This window comes from Ischnura elegans, chromosome 5 (assembly GCF_921293095.1).
Source record: "Ischnura elegans chromosome 5, ioIscEleg1.1, whole genome shotgun sequence".
Classification (NCBI taxonomy): domain Eukaryota; kingdom Metazoa; phylum Arthropoda; class Insecta; order Odonata; family Coenagrionidae; genus Ischnura; species Ischnura elegans.
The window spans coordinates 21,732,578-21,748,212 of NC_060250.1; the positions used below are offsets into that span (position 1 = coordinate 21,732,578).

Here is a 15,635-nt window from a genome sequence, read left to right on the forward strand (position 1 = left end):
ATGCTTTTTAATTGATCTGGAGTGTAGCTCTCTACGGTGCGGAAACGTGGACACTGAGGAAAGAAGACGAGAGAAGATTGGAGGCATTCGAGATATGGGTATGGAGAAGAATGGAAAAGGTGAAATGGACGGAGAGGAAAAGGAACGACGAAGTGCTGGATATGGTTGGCGAGGAGAGGCAGCTTTTAGATGAGGTACGGAGGAGACAGAATGTATGGATGGAGCGAATACTTAGCGGGGAGGGGATGTTGAAAATGGTGTTAGAGGGTAGAATGTTAGGGAAACGAGGGAGGGGAAGGAAAAGAATAGGAATTTTTGATAGATTGAAAGGGAGTAGGCCTTACAGTGAATTGAAGAGGACAGCGCTTGAAGCAAAGGGAGGCTCCCAAATCACTTCTTTGGCACTCCATGGAAACCAAACTTAATCGGTAGAATACTATAAAAATAAATAAAATGCTTTGTAACTGTAATTGTCAGCCTTACACTGCTCACGAGTTTTTTTTTCATGCGAGTGGCTGAAAACGGCGTGCGGTCCCCGAAAGTTGTTCGAGGAAACTTCTGTTAGCGCCTTAATCCTCGACTCCCAGATTCTCCTCTCATTGTCAGTCTGCGGAGGAGAGAGAGAGAGTGAGGGGACATGTTCTCCTCCCCCCTCCCCTTGTTCCCCCTCCCCCATCCGCACCTCTTTTTCCCCTCCATCCGAGCCATTCCCTCAGACCACATTCCCCTCAACTCCCCCCTCCCAAGCTCGAACGAGTGCTGCTGCATGTGCCCACGCCAACCGTAGAGGCCGCGCAGTCGTCTCACCCCGCGCCGACGGCAGACGTTTCCCTCTCGCGCGCTCGCCCGGCCCCCGTCAGAAGTAAAACCTTGGTCGAGAAACTTTGGCCCCGCGGGAAGACAGCGCGGAAGGCATCGCCTCTCAATGAAGTGAATCCTCTTTCTTAGAACTAAGCCGAGGAGTGTCATCTCACTACACTTAACACTTGAGGAGTGAGGAAGTTTTGATTCCTTCGAAAGTCTTCGCAAGTTTTCAACTTAACAACACTATCGTCTTCGAAACTCCGGAATCGCGGTGAAGAAAGTGTGCTGCCGTTTAATCTTTGTGGTGAATGATCTTAGAAAACAAATCAGCATCAGATAGCGGCATCTCGTCATTCTGAGCTCCGGAAGAGTTGTGTGTTGATTCCTTAAGTTGTTGTCGAACCCTTACTTTTCGAACTTCAGCTGTTAAAGCGTAAGTTTTCTTGTAATTAAGTAAACTTGATGCCATCCTGAAGTGAATCTTTGCGATAAAACTACAGTGAGAATCCACACATGAAAGATAATTCAGACTTACGACGAGTTGCATGTGATTCTGCGAAGTATTATCTATCTTTCGTTTGTTCTTCGAAGCTCAGCAAAGACGTGGGTTTGTGTTTTGTAGGACCTTGCGTGAAAACGGTGTCTATTGCTCCTAAGAGAAGAAGACAGTGGCAGTTCACGACATCCTTTCCTTGCTCTTCTCCCGCGCCTTCGAGTAGGAGTATCCCGTTGCTACGGAGACCTTGTTTACCGTACGTGAACGTGTGTTTTGAGCGTGTGAAGCCCAGGTCGCTGTGCGTGTTTATTTTTTATGCGTCCGCTTCGCGTAATTTATAAGTGAACTTTTGGATTAGATCCTGCTGCGTTTTGAGGTCATCTCATTGGATTTCGCAAGATTTTTCGCGAGTAAGAGTGAAACTATTTTACATTTCACTTCGAGAAATTTCGATCCATCGGAGATCAACTGCGATTTGATCCTTATCGTGAACGCTTTCTTCGTGTGAGCTGAGAACTGCAGCGGTCAAAGAGTTCACATCCGCCTCCAGCGGGCAGTTGTTAGCTCGCCGCTGAGGCGCTGCGGCGATAGATCGGGCGCCCGTCTGTCCCTCGACCCGGCATCTGACGTCGGCGCGGCCGGCTACGGTGAAGGGCCCGCTCGGAAACATCGAAGCCGTCCTTACGATAAGGAGGGACCTTCCTCCCCCCCCCCCTTCCAACGCTCGGCCCCCCACCTCCTTTCCACCCTTTCTACTAGACAACCCATTGAAGTGAAGATCCCCAGTGCGTGTGAGTCGAATACGTAAGAAGGCGAAGACGTAAGAGTTTTTAGAGGTTTCATTTTTTAAAATTCATTTCGAAACATACGTGCTGCATCGCTTCTGCCCGTCGCGGAGTGGTCCAGCGACGTCCTGGTAGGAACTCTTCGCGGACTAGCTCTCTAAAACTGTACTGCAGTACCTGTTCAGTTCGAAATTATTTTACCGTGCTACTTAAGACTCAGGGGCTGCAGCGAATTCAACTTGGTAGTATTAATACATTTTCTCCAGATTGAAAATAAACTACTTTATATACAGTTTTGCTGACAGTAGTCTTGGGTATATAGCTGGATCTAACGCTTGCACTCTACCTAAAGGAGTTGCACGTATGACAGCCATTGGACGGTTCGATTCGGCAATATTCGCAGTCGTGAAGATCGCAGAATCCCGACTGCGATCAAGGAATCACGTGAAGTCGGCTCCGAGGCTGTCTCGACTTCGATAGCATCCGAAAAGGTTGGAGGGAATTCTATTCTAGAGACGCCAGAGGAGGAAGGAAGTGACTGGGAGTTTAAAAAAAATACCTCTGTTCGACCGTAGGACTTATTCGCTTGCACACGAAAATTGTCGGCGTCTTTTTTTTCTTCATTGTCACCGTCTAAGGGTGGGACAATGCGCCCGCGATTCGGCAGCGGCTTCTCCTTCAGATAACTTCAGCCTCCTCTCTCGCTCTCCTACATAAAAATATACAAAACCCCGCATCGAGAGAGGTCCTGGACTTAACACCAACCGGTCGGAGATATTTTTTCAAAAAGGAAGAATTTTTTTTTAAATCTCCTTAAATTATTTTTTTGAATCGTTTGTGCGTGCCCCTCCTCTGTTTTTTCTCCTTCTTTCCTCCCTCCTCTTAACACTCCCCCCTCCACTCCTTCCCCTCCTTTTACCCCTTCTCCCCTCCCTCACTCTCTTATATCCATCCTTAAAAAACAAACACGCGACCGCAGTCAGTCGCGCCAGTGTGATCGTGCGCGAAAGTTCTCTTGAGACGCTCTCTCTCTCTCTCTCCCGTCCGTCCATTTGGGAGGACACGTGGACGAGGCTCAATACTTACTACACACCTCCTCCTCCTCAATCGTCTTATCTTTTAATCGAGACCATCCCTCCTCCTCCTTTCGCAGTGGAGTGATATTCCTCACGACGGTATCAATCGACACGCCAGTTTTATCGCGCCGCCGCGCAGGAGACGTGTTGATTGGGTAGTCTTCAGTACGAAGAGCGCTATAGTCGCCGTTTCCGTGCTGTGATCTTCGTCGTTGACGTTTATGCGGATGTATATTTGTCATCAAACCGTGTGCCTTAATTCGTGATTGTCTTAATCTTATAACCGCTCTCCGTTTGGGTAAAGAGTTGTGCTTTATTCCCGAATAAATTTCAGGGGACAAACGTTTCGTTTAGCGGTGCACAGAATCATCTCCCGGTAGTTTTTCCTCAGCTCTACATCTCCCCGCATCTCCCTTAAATTGTGTTCTTCTCATCTGTGTTTACCGCCGGGGACGTTTCGCCTGGCCATCGTTTTGTCGGGCAGTGAGCTGGATCTCCTCCGGGTAGTCCGCATACCCCGGTAGTCCCCTGCTCCACGTCCCCATTTCTCCCACAACCTGTGTTCGCCTGTATCTGCCGCCAAGGACGTTACGTCGGGCCATCGTTTCGTCGGACTGTGCGCCGGATCTTCTTCAGGAAGTCCGCATACCCGGGCCCACCCGCCGCCCATCCTGTGTTCTCTCGCCTCCATCGGGGTGCACGGTCAGGCGAGAGGAGGCCCTCCGCCTTCCGACATGGGCATCCTCGGGGACTCGCAGCTCCGCTCGGGGTCGCCGCACCAGCCGAGGCCCGGGGGTCTGCGCTTCCCCAGCAGCCTTGGAGGCCTCGGAGGGCAGCAGTCGCCGCAACAGCAACCCCTGCCCCCGGTCCCCGGCCTCCAGCATATGGACCGACTGCCCAGGACCTCGGCCACGCGTCCACAGATGAGGCTGCATCAGGTAAGCTCCCAAATCTATCTTATTTTCGTCCTCTTGCATTGAAAATCCACTTGTGTTTGTTTTTGATCGAATATCCCATCGCTTCATCGACATACAACGCTTTATCTGAAGTTAAATCGTATAGAGGACGCGTGAAACGGTAGAATTTTGTTTGTTTTTCGTAGTTTTTTTACTTTTCACATTCTTCAGCTGTCACCTGAGGGAAATTTTGAGGGTTTCTTAGGCCTTTGTCGGAATTTTCCCGTTTCTCAAATGTAAATGTTTTACGTTTATAAAAAAATTGAGTTGAAATTTTCAAATTAGAAACGAAGGAGAACGTTAGAAAGAGTTTTTATGCACTGAAACTTCCAAGATGATTGCTCAAATTTTAAGGAGATATCTATTGCTACTCGTAAGCATGTGACGAGGTATGTGTGAAGGACAGAAGCCGTTAATATGGACAGAATAGATACCAATGAAATTAAAAATAATGGTGTGGTTAGCGAGTGATTTGATCAAAGCCTTATTTTAAATCGTGGTACTCGGTGGTCTGTGAAATACAAGGATTCCTGCCCTTATCTATTCATCTATGTTTCACTCTTGTTGTATCGTATCTGTCGCACCTTGAATTATATTTTGGTTCCAAAACCTCCTGGAAGACAGCTTGTCGGTGGAAAACGTAGGTGATTAAATAATAATTTGTCTATTTTGGTAGTGTTGCCGACTTTAGATAAATTTTTAAATTTCAGAGGGAGAATATAAACCCCTAATACTCTTCATTGGCCATCATACCAGCTCCAAATTAGGCAATGAATCACATGTATCTGCAGAAATCAAAGTTTAAACTAGCGTAAGGTAACTAATTTCATGTTAGGTTATCACTCCTGAGTATGGAATGCCAGTACATTTTGTAATAGGTAATTGAAATATCACTTATAAATTAATTATAGATATCCGTCAACCTGGAGTGAATGCAAATCATATATTTTTAACTTTTTGAAAATTCAATGAAAGCGTTTTCCGTCTACCCTTAAATCCAGTCATTCCGAAAGATCCGGAAGCTCTTACCTTACATTAGAAACCACCAAATAGCAAAATATGGACCTGCGTTGTGACAGCAAATTATCTTGTTAAAACAATCAGGGATCGTCGCATTCAGCCAGATTTAAACTGTGCCCAGAAAATCATACAAAGTTGGCGATATTTCCTAATTCTAGAGTTTTTTGAGGAAAAATCCTAACGATATGTATTTTAATTCCTTCTTTTTCAAGCCAAGGATAATTATTAAATTAAATTATTGTCTTTAGTTTCCATCGTATACTGTTGCCTTTTATCTGTCAGCCTTTCAACTGGTTTAACGTGATGTAGAATAGCTAATATTTTTTTGACAGCACCGTCAAACTATTCTTCAGCTGCTCACTGATTAGCCTTATCTTACTCCAATGCACGCATGATGGACTTACCTTATCTTTTCGCGTCCTCCATGGGAATTTCGCACGTTTCGGTGAAAATTACGACGACGTATGCATTTCGCGAAATTCACTAATGCTTGGAGGATTTCGAAAGTAGAGTGGTTCCCTTCATAATAAATTTTAACCATGGCTTGATGTCTTGCCAAGAGCGGAGACTAATGGTGGGTATCTTGGTCGTTAAACTGCCACCTTTTGGCAAAAGATTGACCCTTTGAACGTATTGTTCCCGTCGTTAAGTGAGGAAGGACTGACTGAAATTTGACGTAAGATCAAAAGGAGTTTGGAGTTAGACAAACCTGGCTTCCAGCGTTTGCTGAGATATTGACGCAACCCTTTAGTCGCGTTGCATGACGATAACTCGCTTTCTGAGAGCGTTTTTTTTTACGTGGAGTGCCAGGAAAATATTGGCGTTTTGCATCCTTGGCTTTACGTAACCTTGGTCTTTTATTCCATTTAGTGTTTTATGTGGATTTATTAGGTATTAGGCTTTGGTTGCATAACAAGTGAGGTCTGTTGGCGTACCACTTTGATTGAGTGCATAAACGAGTCGCCTCCTCCGGGAATGGAAAATTCAAAACAAAAATATTTGCTTTTATTGATGAAAGAAGTAGCACAAAAGAAGCTCATCACTTTTGAAAACAAATTTTTAAGAAGAATATTCGGTCCAATGAAGGAAGGAGAAAGATGGAGAATTAGGAAGAACAAAGAGTTGAGAGGCCTATACAAAGGACCAGATGTCGTGGGAATAATTAAAAGCAAGAGAATAAGATGGCTGGGCCACCTCCATAGAAGAAGTGAGGACACAATGCTGAAAGGCAAACCCGAAGGTAGAAAAGACCGGTACGAAGACCAAGAATGCGCTGGGGCGATGAATAGGGTAGTTTCCTTCATCACTTTCCACTCCACGTGAAATCACAGGGACTTAGATGCTATGCGAGTAGATAGGAGTTTTACATCGTCTGAGATTACCAATGCATGCATGAGGCACAGAGCTCAGGGAAACATGTCTTAATAATCACCTATTAAAACTGGCTAAGGTCGGAAAGTTTTCTTCGTTCGAAATGGTATCAATAATCCTTATTTAAGCCAAGCGCTACCTGCTAGCATCCTGCGTCGTATCAGCGCTAAGAGCCTCGCCCCAAGGTCACCTCACTTGCGGCAGCGGGAAGCAGAACGACGTCACGCGGAGTTTTTCCCGGTATTCATACCCGTCGCGTTTTCGCGCGCTTGAAAATTTTCACTTTTCATTTAATCGCGAAAAATAGATATCGTCATTTAAAAATCTAAAAGCGTGAAATACGTACTCCAGAAGTAATAATCTTTCGATTTAGGCAATAAAAAATAATAGGAAACCACCCTATTTGAGAAGGATGTGAGGAATATGGGAGCCCAGCTGGATATGGCCGGCAACCGGAGAATGTGGAGGCACCTAGTTGGTGAGGCCAAAGACCTTCTAGGTTTTGAATGGCCACAGGAGTAAGAGTAAGATTATTGAAGGAAAAAGGTAACCAAAGACGTTAACCGTGATTGTACGTTGAGAGCGAAATGTTGGTGGGCATCATGTAGTTTTTCCCGGCGTATAGCTTGAAGGAAAATTTCTCGGCTTCGGTCATTGGGAGCTATTACCCATAACCTCAACCGGTGGGAAGCCCGAGAAATTTTCCTTGGTGGGCATCATTTTGCGCGACTCAATTTACTTCATTCAAACTAATACTTTTTGATCTTTATGAGCCGTTCGTGGTGCAATTTTCAGGTCATCTATCGACATATATCTAATAGTAACTATCGTCATTTGGTTACCATTGCCATATATATTTGGAATTCATTCAAAATGTTCATATGAAGACGTGCCTTTCTTTTATTTTTTTCTCGATTCATGGTATCGCGTAATTTATGTCAGTTTTTTGTCACATAGGAATTCATCTTCTAGCGGTCAATCAACCATGTTTACCACTGACTATGTTTTTCTTGTATTAGCACCTTACTTTAGCAATTGGCGCAGACCGTTACGCTGTTTTCAAGTAATTAATTAGACTTGATTTCCATTACATCATTCTTTTCCTGATTCCTTAATTAGTAGTGCGATGCCGTTTTATTTTTAGCACGATTCTTAAATAGTAATGAACGTTTTATTGATTTTTTGTCAAAGGTCTCATGTATAATAGCATTAATAACCGTATTTTCTGATTTTTATGTACAATTCCCAAGAGATGTGGCATGGGGAACCCATTTTTGTATCTTTGGTCCATGGAAGAATAGGTTGGAAGGGAAAATTTTCTTGAAGGTGAGATATCATTTGTTTCTCGGCGTATTCTCGTTGAGATACTTGAGCTCTTAAAGTTGCATTATTACTTTTTTATACTTATTAAGAAAGCAGTAGGTACTGTCATTTTATGCTATCATTGTGAATGATATATGTACTGCCTTTTCACGAGCTTGGTTTTTAGCTAGTCTATTTGTTTTTGCCCAAACCGAGACGGCTATAGAGCTCCTCGCTTCATTGGGTACAGTTGAACTATGTGAATTGCTTTACGTAATTATTGAGTGAGATTGGAATGAAATTTGAAGATTTTACATCGTTTTTTGACTCTATTTTAGTTCATTGTTGGCGAGCACCAAATATAATTAATTCTTGGAAAGAAAACTATGAAATATTAATCAGGCTAGAAGAATTGATGTTCAAATAAATTTAGAACCAGAACGACGTCTCCCGGAGTTTTCCCGGCATTCATACTTACCCGTCGCGTTTTCGCGCGCTTGAAAATTTTCTCTTTTCATTTAATCGCGAAAAATAGATATCGTCGTTTAAAAATCTAAAAGCGTGAAATACGTACTCCAGGAGTTATAATCTTTCGATTTAGGCAATAAAAAAATAAAAGGAAACCACCCTATTTTAAACAAGATTTTGTTGCTTACCAAAATTCTTTCCGGAATAGACTGCTTGAAATATATGCACGACAATCTTGATTGAACACCAACTTTGTTCTGCCACAGTTTGTGTTGCGAAATATACCACGAAAAGGCGTGTCCTTAGGAAATGATTTAAAAAAATAATTATTTTGAATACCGAGAATGTTTCCCCAAAGGTAATGTTTTGCGGAAAATGAATAAATTCCGTTGAAATTAAAACGGAGTCGAAAGAAATTATTGCGCACTCAAGAGAATTTATTAGTCTCTTTATTCAAGCATGGAGAGAGCTCCAAAATTTGTGCCCACGATTTATGGTCTCGGTAATTCTGTCAGAGTAGGCTAAACTCGTCAGAGGCTATAATTAAATGTTCTGTTTTTCACCTGGGGAAACAAGTAAAATAATCACATTTTCATCACATTTAACTGTTTTAGTTTTAGCATGAGTATAGTGGGTAAAAGTTAGCAAACCACTGCGGAAAATCCTTATTTAAGGATGCTTGTGAAAGCTTTCTCAGTAATTCTTTGGCTCTGTTGAGCTTGGGTAAATTATTTCATCTGGAGGCGAAATTCACATATTTAAGGGTTACATCGAGTTTGCATAGCAAGACTTTCTTATCAAATGATTGTGTTAGTAAAGTCCTAATGGTTTGCGCGATAAGAATACTTTCTTGTCCTTTTCCAGGCTAACTATATAACGGATAATTTTTAATGGTAATTGCACAATATTAATACAAAATACATCAAATCGAAGTTTTTCGTTGTTATTACTCCTTATGCAGAGTCCTTTGAATGTATTTATCTATTTTTCTTTGGCTAACTTTGGGAAAAAAAATTATATTTCCATTTTGGGAGTCTTTATAATAGGGTAGTTTCCTACATCAAAGAAAACGAAAGGCATTGATTGCGATTCGTTACCTGCCATTAGTGTACTCATAATACACATAATATTGGTTTTAGAAATCCCAGTTTAGACGAATGCTAATGGTCAATTTTAACCTCATTTGAAAAACGTCAGATTGGCGGCCATGCGATGCCACTCAATGTGACGTCACAGGGACCTAGATTCTATACGAGTAGATAGGAGTTTTACATCGTCCGAGATTACCAATGGCATGGATATACATGAAGCATAGAGTTCAGGGAATCATCTCTAAGTAATCACCTATTAATATTGCCTAAGGTCGGAAAGTTTCCTTCGTTTGATAAGGTTTTAATAATCCTCATTTAAGCCAAGCGCTACCTGCTAGTAGCCTGCATCGTATCGGCGCTCATAACCTCGCACAAAGATGGCCTCACGCGGCGGCAGCTTGAACCAGAATGACGTAAAACGGGATTTTCCCAGCATTCATACTTAGCCGTCGCCTTTTCCCGCTCTTGAAAATTTTCTGTTTTTTCTATTTAAATTAATAGAAAAACGAAGCAATATTATTGAATTTTCTGATTGTGGTTCTAATATGGTGTTCTCCTTGTCGTTATGGTCACTATATTCCGACAGAAACGATAAATTAAGAGAGAAATTTTGCCAAACGAGTAGGTATGGGAATTGGTTTTTCCCCTTACTTAACTAAAACGGGCTTTAATAAATGCTAGGAGTAACTTAGTTAAAGCGTTTCCTTGTTATTTCTGAGCGGATGGTGTCTTAACATCCCCTGCCACACAATTGTGTTGCGGTATAGTAAGTAGATGCAGATGAAATCATCAAGAGTCTTCATTCCGGCTAGGCCAAATGATTTTCTCATTGTGAATTACTTGCTTAGAGTAAATAAATCCCTCAATCGATTTCACGATTGATTGATATGTTATCATATTGGATTGATAAAGTTTTTCATTTTCTAGATCTTACGGACATTACGTCAAGTTACTTCAAGTTTAATTTCTGAGAACCAGGATTTAGTCTATGATGTGATAATCTGCTGAAAAAATATTAGGCTTTTCTTCCTCGAGTCCCACAACAGGTGAAAGAAATTCCTGGAAAATATTTTCGAGGAGGAGTAGATCAAGGTTCTCGAAGTAGATCAAGGGTTTCCCTACTATTTGAACTAAATGGAACCAGAACAGTGGACCGTTTCGAATAGCGTTTGGCTGTCAACCAAAATAGCGTCGGCTAGACTATTGTCGTAGGCAGTCTGAGAGGTAGGTTGTGGAGGGCCCTTGGCAGCTTCTACCTGGATTCATTAGTCCTTGAAAACAGGAGGATAGTGAATTTAAAAAAACGCTAATGAATTGAATTATTCCAACGTTTTAAACAATAAATTTTACGGAGAAGCATTATTTTTGTGGGATTTTTTTTAAAATATCGGAACTGATAATTTTGTAAAATTTGTGTTTAACTTCATTGCAGGAGGCGGCCAAAAACTTAACAGAGAAGTTATTGGACGATGACAAACGACTTCCTTAGCCTATCCGTTGAGCGAAACTATAATGATTCAACATGCCTCCTTGTGAGGTAGTATAAGTTCATAATAGCTCATGCAATTTAAGTGTTGCACGTAGTTGCAGTCTTTCTCTTTCGGCTCCCAACGTATTACAATTCGTGATAAAGCTGTGTTAAAACAAGGGGTGGCAAGTGAAGCGGAGTGAAAATGTTTCGTTTCGACCTGAAGGGAATTGAAAATACGAGGCAAAGGTTTAGCTTCGTTCCCGCACGAAATTAAAATCACCAAGGAGTTTAGTTTCGACACGGGACGAAATTTTACTCCCTGGAACCAAACTAAATTAATAAAAACTCCGCCGCTCATACTTACATTTCGATTCCAGAAATTGAGCGGAGGGGGATTTGAGGGAATGGTTTCGACCCATTTCATGACAGAATGTTGAAATGTCAAAACATTGAGCATAAAAATCGAATGGCCAGTTTGCGTTCACCGTCCTCCTGTTAGAGGAACAAATATGAGTGCCCCTTGCATTTAATGGCGGTAGGCCGAACCTCTATGTCATTCAACCGTACCTTGTACTCGGTGTGTGGGTCGAAACTAAACTGTTCGAAGGTAACCTTGTGGTCCCTCCGATGCGAAACATATTGTGCTTTTCGTTTCGTCCCAGAGCTTTAGTTTAGTCCCGACCCGAAGTAGTTTTGAATCCGATTTCGTTTGTCGTCTCGTCCGAGTTTGCCTCTCCGGGTTTAAATGCATTTCGTTTCGTTTCCACATTCCGCTCCCGTAAACGATATTATTAAAATTTTGCTGGTTTTGAATTTATTTTAGTTTCTGCTGCCATCTTTGGCAGTGGCGTAACTAGTAATATGCTTTGGGGGTCTATGGTAGGGCCCCCACCCAAGCAACGGGGAGTCCTGGACATTTTTTGAAAAATTATATGCCTGGAAATACATTTTACATCATTTTGGCATTTAGCATTTAACTTTGAGCAGACGCAGCTATTATGCGTCAAAATTAGACAAAAGTTTTAATTTTTTTTAAATTTATCTGAGGCTTTGGGGGGGATCCATCCCCCTCATCCCTCCCAATGGTTACGCCTCTGATCCCTGGTTAAAACCGTGTCTGATCACTCTTAAGGCCGTTTTACACGGGGCGTGTCATTGCGCAGGTTATCACTGGAAACATTTTTGAAATTGCGAGAATGCGAACTCGGAATTAGAGCAGGTGCTATTTTGCCATCCACGAATTCTCGCATGAGTTCTATCAATTCACCGCTTTACGCGACGCAATTTTTATTGCGCCTTCGTTCATACACCAGATTGCGCAATGAAGTGCCCCGCGTAAAACGGCCTTTGGAATCAAAACTGCGGTAATTGCTCTGGTATTTATCACGATATCTGGATAATGAACATCACTTATGCAAAATTGAAATTGATAAATCCACAAGGAAACGAAATTCCACAGTCGCAGCTCCGTGTTTATGGTAACCGTCAACAGGCTCAAGCGGGTGGGCTTGCGGTGTTATCGGGTTGCGAGTCCTTCGCGGAAAAATCCACCACCCTCTCATTCTACCGTTCTCGCGCGTCGGGTGAATGGCAAAGAGACGAGGTGGGATGCGTCTGAATGGGGTGGGGTGGTCCGACCAAGCCCGGACCACACGGCGGGCGCCGCGATGCTCATCTAGCCTCCGTCTATTTCTGTTCGACAACGCCCCCTTTTGCACTTCCGGCTGCTGTTTCAATCAATCACCCCTCCACCCATCTTCATTGCACTCCGCGTCGACGTACACAATACTCATAGAGACACCTTTCGGAAGTTTGAAGGTATTGCATGGGCTGTATTTTTTTCTGCGCATACTTCATTTCGGCCGGTTCTGCCTAAATTAGTAGGATTGTTCTCTACATTCACAATGGGATAATTTGCTTTACATAGGTACACATACGACATTGAAAGCCACCTCCATAATAGTGTGGTGGGTGGCGTTAGACGTTAGGTAGGCGTTAACCCGGCAAGAGAATTCTAAAAATTTTTATTTTTTGTCAAAAATGAAAAACATTCCAGGAGAAATGTTTTATGAGTTTGAAGGCATTGCGTGGTCTATATTGTGTCTGCATTAGCATCATAATGGATCAATTCTGCGTAACTCTCGTGGATTATTCTCGCTGGGTTATTTTTTAATTTGGCGCATGTCAGTCGTAATGAATGAGAGTATACGCATACAGGAGCGCTGGAACGTCTATAGCTACTAACTATTTTTATTAATGAAGAATGTAGAATGAGATGTATATGTAAGAATGTAGATGAATATGTAGATTTTTTTAAATATTAATAATGATACAAATGGCTAAAACAGGAATCTACCTCAATGAGGGTGTGTCACTTGACTAACTGGGCGAGAATACTAAAAACTTGTTGCTTGAGATATTTAACTCCTGAGTTTGGCTTGCATTTATAAAGTCCTTATTGTTTGGAGGAAAAAAGTAATTCCCTCGCCTACCCGTGCGGCGAAATCTCTCATTTAGTTTTTCGTTTCCTGTGGGACTCAAAATATGCTTACTAAATTCATGTAAATATAATGATTCTCCATACCGCCTTGTAAAGTAGTATCTATTCTTAATAGATCAATCGATCGTCGAAGCTTAGCACGTAGCCGCAGTCTCTTTTCGTGCTCCCAGCGTAATTCGTATATAAGCTATGTAACGCTCTCTGTTGACTCTTTGAAACGAAAATACTTTATTATCTACTAAAACAGCTCTGGAATTTACGACTACATCTTGCACGCATGCAAAATTGCAATTTATAACTCCGCAAAGAAACCAAAAATCCATAGCTGATGCATCGTGTTTATGGTGCACAATAATATTATATTTAGTTTACTTGCTTCATTGAGGATGCAATTATTGCACTAGACATTCAAGTTCAAATATTTGGAGTGTGAAATACATACTTTAAACTTTCCTGCGCGTTTTATCATGTTCAAATCTAGAAATGTTCTTCTCTATTCACTGACGGTTACATTGGAGAGTAACTTCGTAAACAACTCTTCGCCAGCGGGCAACGATAAGGTTTCCGCAGCTGTCGTAAACATGGAAGTCTTTTCATTGATATGCATGCAAAAAAATTGACATTAGAAAATGTTTTACCAGTATCAATAATCCAGTGGCAACGCATAACTGTAATTGTAATCCGTGCTCATATGGTAGCCTAGTGGGTAGAGCTTTTGGCTCCTGTTTGCGAGGTCTAGGGTTCAAATCCCGGGTTAAATCCCACCCCAGACCCCGGATATGCGAAATTAATATGCCTGTGTCTTAGTTCGGGGTGACCTCTACCCTCTCCAAACCAACTGTCGGGTTGAATCACTGAATGAGTGAGTAAGAGTGAGATACGTGAAGTATTGATTTATGACATAAAAGTGGGTGAGAACAATAACATGTATCTTAACTTGCAAGAATTACAAAAGCAGGAGAATTATAATTGATTTTGGCTTCAATTTAGTTGACCGTCCTTATTTGTTGTTCTTACCCGTAGATTGTCGCTATGTTATCCATGCATTTACCTCAGTCTACGATTTAGGCAATTATTTTTCACGTTCGGCAAGCAATTCAATGCAGCAGAGTGCAATGAAATAAAGAATAAAATATTTTTGACGTTTCCTTAAGTAATCTGTTCATCAGATACGTCATTATTTTAATGATAATAATTTAAATACGAACCTATTATTTTAAACGGATATTTATTGCCGCATTGTTGTCCTCGGTAAACGGTCGATCCGGTTCAGTGTGAAATTGGACTTCCATAAAGTAACACAGTCTTGAGGATGGGGGACAAGTCGTCTCCCGAAACGTCGGCTTATATAAAAATACTGTAGACAGCCGAATGGCTGGGAACAGTAAAAATGAAGAACTTGGAAATTTCGGCGTGGCGTGGCTTATATAAAAGCATTAACCTGGCTGGGAACCCGAGAAATATTCGTCAGAATATTTTTTTTCACCTAAAACTGCAATTCTTCCTTAGAAAACTCGTCAACTTATGGCGATGTGAATGTGTGCTCCTCTAATACTTTTTCTTTAATACTCTCAAAGAATAGGGTAGTTTCCTTCATCAAAGAAAACGAAAGTCATTGATTGCAATTCGGTGCCCACCACTAGTGTAATCATAATATACAAATTATTTGGTTTTTTGAAATACCGATTTAAACGAATGGCAATGGTCAATTTTATCCTCATTTGAAAAAGGCCAGATTGGCGCCCATGCGATGCCACTCCACGTGACGTCACGGGGACCTAGTTTCTATACGAGAAGAATGGAGTTTTACATCGCCTGATATTACCAATGCACGCTTGAGGCACAGAGCTCAGAGAAGTATGTCTTAATAATCACCTATTAAAACTGGCTAAGGTCGGAAAGTTTTCTTCGCTTGATAAGGTATTAATAATCCTTATTTAAGCCAAGCGCTACCAGCTAGCAGGGTACCCTGCTACCTGCTAGCATCCTGCGTCATATCAGCGCTCAAAGCCTCGCCCCAAGGTCACCTCACTTGCGGCAGCGGGAACCAGAACGACGTCACACGGAGTTTTTCCCAGCCTTCATACTTCCCAGCCGTCGCGTTTTCGCGCGCTTGAAAATTTTCACTTTTCATTTAATCGCGAAAAATAGATATCGTCATTTAAAAATCTGAAAACGTGAAATGCGTAATCCTGGAGTAATAATCTTTAGATTTAGGCAATAAAAAAATAATAGGATACCACCCTAATAGGCTCTCCACTAAAAATCTCCGAAATCGAAAATGTCTGCGTAAAA

At 41.9% G+C, this 15,635-nt stretch overlaps 1 protein-coding gene across 1 annotated transcript in view; it reads left to right on the forward strand.

The window, feature by feature from the left end:
* Positions 1 to 797: 797 nt before the first annotated feature.
* The window catches only part of LOC124158574 (NAD(+) hydrolase sarm1), a 352,120-nt gene continuing 337,282 nt past the window's right edge, over positions 798 to 15,635 (forward strand). The window contains exon 1 of the mRNA XM_046533731.1: positions 798 to 4,099. Coding sequence (XP_046389687.1) covers positions 3,896 to 4,099 — 204 coding nt within the window. The 5' untranslated portion in view covers positions 798 to 3,895. The remainder of the gene's footprint in view (positions 4,100 to 15,635) is intronic.